This window comes from Tachysurus fulvidraco, chromosome 15 (assembly GCF_022655615.1).
Source record: "Tachysurus fulvidraco isolate hzauxx_2018 chromosome 15, HZAU_PFXX_2.0, whole genome shotgun sequence".
NCBI classification, from domain to species: domain Eukaryota; kingdom Metazoa; phylum Chordata; class Actinopteri; order Siluriformes; family Bagridae; genus Tachysurus; species Tachysurus fulvidraco.
Genome location: NC_062532.1, coordinates 22,613,254 through 22,620,946, shown reverse-complemented (window position 1 = coordinate 22,620,946; position 7,693 = coordinate 22,613,254). Strand labels below are relative to the sequence as shown.

The following is a 7,693-nucleotide window of genomic DNA, read 5'->3' as shown; positions in this document are numbered from 1 at the left end:
CTCTCTGGTGGAGTCGCACCTGAGCGACGTCATCACGCTGCACACCGACGTCAGTGGCTCCATCATCGGCGTCTCCATAGTGACGGTGCCCGGGGCGTGTCGCGGGGCCGAGGTTGAGGAGGACGTGGACCTGGAAACGTTCAACACCACCCTCAGTGTCATGGGTCCAGTCAACGCACCAGCGTGAGGAAATCACACACAGAACATATTAGGGCCAGGCGATACGGCTGAAATCCGTATCACGATATCAGTGCTTCATATCGGTCGATATCGATAATTATCGATATTTTTTTTATGACCCATTTAAAATAAGGACCAGGAGAAAAATCTATTAGATTTAAACCTTTTTATTGTAAACTTCACCTTCCTCTGATCAGAATCCCCTCAGTTATTAAGACAGAAACGTCGCCAACCAGGAAACCTCCAATAATTATAATGTAAACATGAGTCTAAAGGCACAATGAACACTTAACTATTATCTCTTAACATTTAAGGTGAGAAATGAAAGGAAATGTAAGAAATGCTTAATAAAGTGTAATAAAATAGAGCAAAGTGTTAAATATAAACACAGAAACCTGAGAATTTAGTGCAGGTTTAGTGTGAGGAAGTTCACTAGCTGTTCACCTTCTGGGGAATAAAGTGTGTAAAATATGTGCAGTGTTTAGTAAAGAGAAATAAACCTGAGGTAGACTGAGATACGTCTGTAATATAAAACACAGACCTGAGGTAGACTGAGCTACGTCTGTAATATAAAACACAGACCTGAGGTAGACTGAGATACGTCTGTAATATAAAACACAGACCTGAGGTAGACTGAGATACGTCTGTAATATAAAACACAGACCTGAGGTAGACTGAGATACGTCTGTAATATAAAACACAGACCTGAGGTAGACTGAGATACGTCTGTAATATAAAACACAGACCTGAGGTAGACTGAGATACGTCTGTAATATAAAACACAGACCTGAGGTAGACTGAGATACGTCTGTAATATAAAACACAGACCTGAGGTAGACTGAGATACGTCTGTAATATAAAACACACACCTGAGGTAGACTGAGATACGTCTGTAATATAAAACTGAGATACGTCTGTAATATAAAACACAGACCTGAGGTAGACTGAGCTACGTCTGTAATATAAAACACAGACCTGAGGTAGACTGAGCTACGTCTGTAATATAAAACACAGACCTGAGGTAGACTGAGATACATCTGTAATATAAACACAACCCTGATACACTACAGTAACATTAATATGGAAAAGTCGCTGATTTTAACTCTTTTATTTACAATTCTCTCGCTCGCTGCGGCTCATTTCCTGCTCCTCAGTCGCCGGTTACTGAAGAGGAATCCAGCAGACCTGCACGAGACGACGATATGGCGCAACCGAACGTGATACTGTTACATGATTGGCTGTTAGCGCGTCACTCCCTACGTTGCTAGGTATCGATATCGATACCTATCGATACCGATCACGTGTCTATCGCGATACGTATTGTTATCGTTTTATCGCCCGGCCCTAGAACATATTGTAGAAATGACCTAAAATATCATACGGTGATCTTTGTATCGGAGCACCCCACATTTACTGCTTACCCCAAAAACAATAAAGGATCGATCTGGCATTAGATATCAGCAGTCAGAATATTTGGACAGCAGCCATGAGAAATGATTGTGGATTTATTTCTTGTCGGATTATTGTTTCCCCCAAAAAATCGTTTAGTAAGATCAGAATGTGTTTCCGTCCTCCAGCCCTGAGACGGCTCTGTTTATCGAGAGGATGGAGCAGGAACAGGACAAGAAAGGAAAAACCCAAGAGCAGAAGTCCTTCTTCGCAAAATACGTGAGTGTTTGTTTGGATTTTAACACGTGTGAAAAGTGCATGTTGAGTCAACCTGGTCCTCGTGTTCGAGTCGGGCCGAAATAATCGTCTCCGTGATGGGAGTCGTGATGCTTTCGTGAAAGATCCCGCACGAGTCTTTTAAATGATTCAAATTCTCTTTTAGCAAGATTCAACAAAGCCGATATGAAAAATCGACGCTGTTTGGTGATGAGAATCAGGTGAATCATTTTATAATCAAATCAGAATCGTGAGAATCAGGTGAATCGTTTTATAATCAAATCAGAATCGTGAGAATCAGGTGAATCGTTTTATAATCAAATCAGAATCGTGAGAATCAGGTGAATCGTTTTATAATCAAATCAGAATCGTGAGAATCAGGTGAATCGTTTTATAATCAAATCAGAATCGTGAGAATCAGGTGAATCGTTTTATAATCAAATCAGTATCCTTACAACCGGATTTGAATTATGTGGATCATTTTATATTCAAATCAGAATCCGGAGAATCGGAATCAAATCAGGTGAATCAATTTATAATCAAATCAGAATCGTGAGAATCGGAATGGAATCAGCTGAATCATTTATATACCCAAATCTAAATTGAATCAGATATTTTATTTATTTATTTATTTTTAATCTAATCCGAATTAAATCAGGTGAATTATTTTAGAACCAAATCATAATCCTGAGAATCGGAATCAGATTACACAGAATTGAATCAGGTGAAGAAATACACCAATCCGTTTGAAGCTCATCTTAGCATCAGGTTTTAAGAACAGTGTCTGTTATCATCAGACTCTGGAGCAGCGATGCAGTGTTTGTGTGTGTAGATGCTGAGAATGTTCTAGACATGTTCTGTTATCTATTAGATCGTGCTGTTGAAATGTTTTGTTTGTTTGTTTGTGTGTGTGTGAGTAAAAGTGTGTATCTGGACCTCTACTGTCTACCGTGCTCATTTTTCTACAGTTCCAGCATGTGTGCGTGTGTGTTTCAGTGGTATTTGATTCTGGGAGGTGCAGTGTTCCTCATGGCCACCAGTTCAGCACAGCCCCCAGCAGGGGGCGCCAGAGAGCAGTGATTAACACAGTCAAGTACAGAAGTCACTCTCACACTCTCCTGTTTCTTTATGGGCAAAAAAGACTGAGTGCACTTTAAATAAATAAATAAAAATTTATTTAATAAAAATAAATATATAAATAATATATTTATTTTTTTTTTTTAAAATAAATAAAAAGCTGATTTTATCTCAAGTATTTAAAATACTTTATAAAGTCATTTATTCTACCCCAGTAATGTAGTGAAGCTTTATGTAGTTAAGCCAGACTGAGACTATTGTAAGAATGAAATAAAAACAAATCTAGAAATTCCAACACAAAGTTTTAAAACTTCCAGTTAAAAAAGTATCAGATCTTGGGAGTGGACTCAGATTTTTTAACCTGATTCTTTGTAAGTGTGTGAGTGTGTGTGTGTGTGTGTGACTGTGTGTGTGTGTGTGTGACTGTGTGTGTGACTGTGTGACTGTGTGTGTGACTGTGTGACTGTGTGTGTGACTGTGTGACTGTGTGTGTGACTGTGTGTGTGTGTGTGTGTGACTGTGAGTGTGTGTGTGTGACTGTGAGTGTGTGTGTGACTGTGAGTGTGTGTGTGTGTGACTGTGAGTGTGTGTGTGACTGTGAGTGTGTGTGTGACTGTGAGTGTGTGTGTGACTGTGAGTGTGTGTGTGACTGTGAGTGTGTGTGGCGCTGTGTGAGTCAGTCTTTCACATTTTAAGCCTTTGTCTACCAAACACAGTGGCTCGGCTAGAACTGAGAACTTTTGTGTGTGTGCGTTCTTACGAAGTGGAATTGGTTTCTGTGTGATTTTTTTTGCTCCACCCCCACCCCCCGGCTCTGCTCGCAGTTCAGGTACTTATAACGACAACATGGGGGATTGTGGGGGATTTGCTGAGCCACAGTGTCCAGTGGAAAAGTGCTCTGTGTGTGTGTGTGTGTGTGTGTGTGTGTGTGTGTGTGTGTGTGTGTGTGTGTGTGTGTGTGTGTGTGTGTGAGAGAGTGATGATTAACTCAATTGCACTAAACAAAGTAAAATGATGGATCTGAAAATCACTGAGGAATCAACACTTATACTCACATGCCTAATTAAACCAATCAAGCCCCGGAGCTGTTCCTGAGACCGAATGAGTCCCTGATCGCTAACTTCCTAAACAAGACTATGAATGACTCTCTGATCGACTCTCAAAATGACTCTCTGATGGACTTTCTAAATGACTCTGATAGACTCTCAGAATGACTCTCAGAATGACTCTCAGAATGAGACTCTGATCGACTCTCAGAATGACTCTCTGATCGACTCTCAGAATGACCCTCAGAATGACTCTCTGATCGACTCTCAGAATGAGACTCTGATCGACTCTCCGAATGACTCTGATCGACTCTCCGAATGACTCTGATCGACTCTCAGAATGACCCTCAGAATGACTCCCTGATAAACTCTATAAATGAGTCTCTGATTAACTCCCTGAAAGAAACTACCATAGCAACGAGTTAATTATGTGGACCAGTGTCCATCAGTGTCCATCTTGTACACTGTGAGATGATGGGGATGAACCTGAAGGTGTCTCACAAAGAAACTACACCTGATTAAACAAATCTCTGTGCTAATCAACACGGGTTTAATAATTAACAGACCTTTAATCACCGCCCCTCAGATTAAAGGTGTGAGATCAGACCGAAGTGTTAACTCTGTCCTTGTCTCTCTTCTTTCTCCTGGTTAGTGGATGTACATCGTCCCTCTCGTCCTCTTCCTCATGATGTCCGGAGCCCAGGATCAGTCTGGAGGCGGAGCTAGTGGTGGTGCTGCCAATGGCGGTGGGCGATGATTCCCATGGAAACGGCAACTGCTATTCTTCTGTTATTGGTTTATAAACTGTACATAATAACTTAAGAAATGTTAAATTAATGTAAAAGAATTCTCGCACTAATAAACTAATAACATCAGACTGAAGAAGTTTAACGCAGTGTTTGTTTGTTTTTCTACTGATTTGATGAATAAAATGTGCTGGAAATCATCCAAGTGTTCGAGACGTTGATTATTAACGCTGTAATCTATAGATAACGTTCAGTTGGTTCAGGTTCAGGTGCAGACGTCTGGTATCCACATCACAGACATACTAGGGAAAAACTATTAATGTAGGCGATCAATCCCACAATGCCCTGCAGGAAGTAATGAACACTGCAGTAAGTAATGAACACTGGTAATTAATGAACACTGCAGTAAGTAATGAACACTGGTATTTAATGAACACTGCAGTAATTAAACACTACAGTAATTAATGAACACTGCAGTAAGTAATGAACACTGGTATTTAATGAACACTACAGTAATTAAACACTACAGTAATTAATGAACACTACAGTAATTAGTGAACAATGCAGTAATTAATGAATACTGCAGTAAGTACTGAACACTACAGTAATGAACACTGCAGTAATTAATGAACACTGCAGTAATTAATGAACACGGCAGTAATTAATGAACACTACAGTAAGTACTGAACACTGCAGTAATTAATGAACACTGCAGTTGGTAGTGAACACTACAGTAAGTACTGAACACTACAGTAATTAATGAACACTGCAGTAATTATTGAACACTACAGTAATTAATGAACACTGCAGTAAGTACTGAACACTACAGTAATTAATGAACACTACAGTAATTAATGAACACTGCAGTAATTAATGAACACTGCAGTAATTAATGAACACCGCAGTAATTAAACACTGCAGTAATTAATGAACACTACAGTAATTAATGAACACTACAGTAACTAATGAACACTGCAGTAATTAATAAACACTACAGTAATTAATGAACACTACAGTAATTAATGAACACTACAGTAATTAGTGAACACTACAGTAATTAATTAACACTACAGTACCTAATGAACACTGCAGTAATTAATGAACACTGCAGTAATTAATGAACACCGCAGTAATTAAACACTGCAGTAATTAATGAACACTACAGTAATTAATGAACACTGCAGTAATTAATGAACACTACAGTAATTAATGAACACCGCAGTAATTAAACACTACAGTAACTAATGAACACTGCAGTAATTAATGAACCCCGCAGTAATTAAACACTACAGTAATTAATGAACACCGCAGTAATTAAACACTACAGTAACTAATGAACACTGCAGTAATTAAACACTACAGTAACTAATAAACACTACAGTAATTAATGAACACTGCAGTAATTAATGAACCCCGCAGTAATTAAACACTACAGTAATTAATGAACACTGCAGTAATTAATGAACACTGCAGTAATTAATGAACACTGCAGTAATTAAACACTACAGTAACTAATGAACACTGCAGTAATTAATGAACACTGCAGTAAGTACTGAACATTGCAGTAATTAATGAACACTACAGTAAGTACTGAACACTGCAGTATTTAATGAACACTGCAGTTGGTAGTGAACACTGCAGTAAGTACTGAACACTACAGTAATTAATGAACACTGCAATAATTAATGAACACTGCAGTAATTAATGAACACTACAGTAATTAGTGAACACTGCAGTAATTAAACACTACAGTAACTAATGAACACTACAGTAATTAATAAACACTGCAGTGATTAATGAACACCGCAGTAATTAAACACTACAGTAATTAATGAACACTGCAGTAATTAATGAACACCGCAGTAATTAAACACTACAGTAATTAATAAACACTACAGTAATTAATGGTAATTAATGAACACTGCAGTTATTAAACACTACAGTAATTAATGAACACCGCAGTAATTAATGAACACCACGGTAATAATAAACACTGCAGTAATTAATGAACACCACAGTAATTAAACACTACAGTAATTAATGAACACTACAGTAATTAATGAACACTGCTGTAAGTAAACACTACAGTAATTAATGAACACTGCAGTAATTATTGAACACTACAGTAATTAATGAACACTGCAGTAATTAGTGAACACTACAGTAATTAATGAACACTGCAGTAATTAGTGAACACTACAGTAATTAATGAACACTGCAGTAATTATTGAACACTGCATTAGGTACTGAACACCACAGTAATTAATGAACACTACAGTAATTAGTGAACACTGCATTAGGTACTGAACACTACAGTAATTAATGAACACTACGGTAATTATTGAACACTGCATTAGGTACTGAACACCACAGTAATTAGTGAACACTACATTAGGTACTGAACACCACAGTAATTAGTGAACACTGCATTATGTACTGAACACCACAATAATTAGTGAACACTACATTAGGTACTGAACACCACAGTAATTAATGAACACTATGGTAATTAGTGAACACTGCATTAGGTACTGAACACCACAGTAATTAGTGAACACTACATTAGGTACTGAACACCACAGTAATTAGTGAACACTGCATTATGTACTGAACACCACAGTAATTAGTGAACACTGCATTAGGTACTGAACACCACAGTAATTAGTGAACACTGCATTAGGTACTGAACACTACAGTAATTAATGACACTACGGTAATTAGTGAACACTGCATTAGGTACTGAACACCACAGTAATTAGTGAACACTGCATTAGGTACTGAACACTACAGTAATTAATGACACTACGGTAATTAGTGAACACTGCATTAGGTACTGAACACTACAGTAATTAATGACACTACAGTAATTAGTGAACACTGCATTAGGTACTGAACACTACAGTAATTAATGACACTACAGTAATTAGTGAACACTGCATTAGGTACTGAACACTGCAGTAATTAATGAACACTGCAGTT

The 7,693-nt window shown here is 37.9% G+C and overlaps 1 protein-coding gene across 3 annotated transcripts in view; it reads left to right on the top strand.

Moving 5' to 3' along the window:
* The window catches only part of emc10 (ER membrane protein complex subunit 10), a 6,787-nt gene extending 1,873 nt beyond the window's left edge, over window positions 1-4,914 (top strand). Inside the window, exons 5-8 of one of the 3 annotated variants that reach the window (XM_047801016.1) lie at window positions 1-183; window positions 1,758-1,848; window positions 2,842-2,933; window positions 4,621-4,914. The exon at window positions 1-183 is cut by the window's left edge and continues 2 nt beyond it. In XM_047801016.1, coding sequence (XP_047656972.1) covers window positions 1-183; window positions 1,758-1,848; window positions 2,842-2,925 — 358 coding nt within the window. In that variant the 3' untranslated portion in view covers window positions 2,926-2,933; window positions 4,621-4,914. Of the gene's footprint in view, window positions 184-1,757; window positions 1,849-2,841; window positions 2,939-4,620 lie in introns of all 3 variants that reach the window. The other 2 variants (XM_047801015.1, XM_047801014.1) reach the window with 2 other exon arrangements.
* Window positions 4,915-7,693: the final 2,779 nt, after the last annotated feature.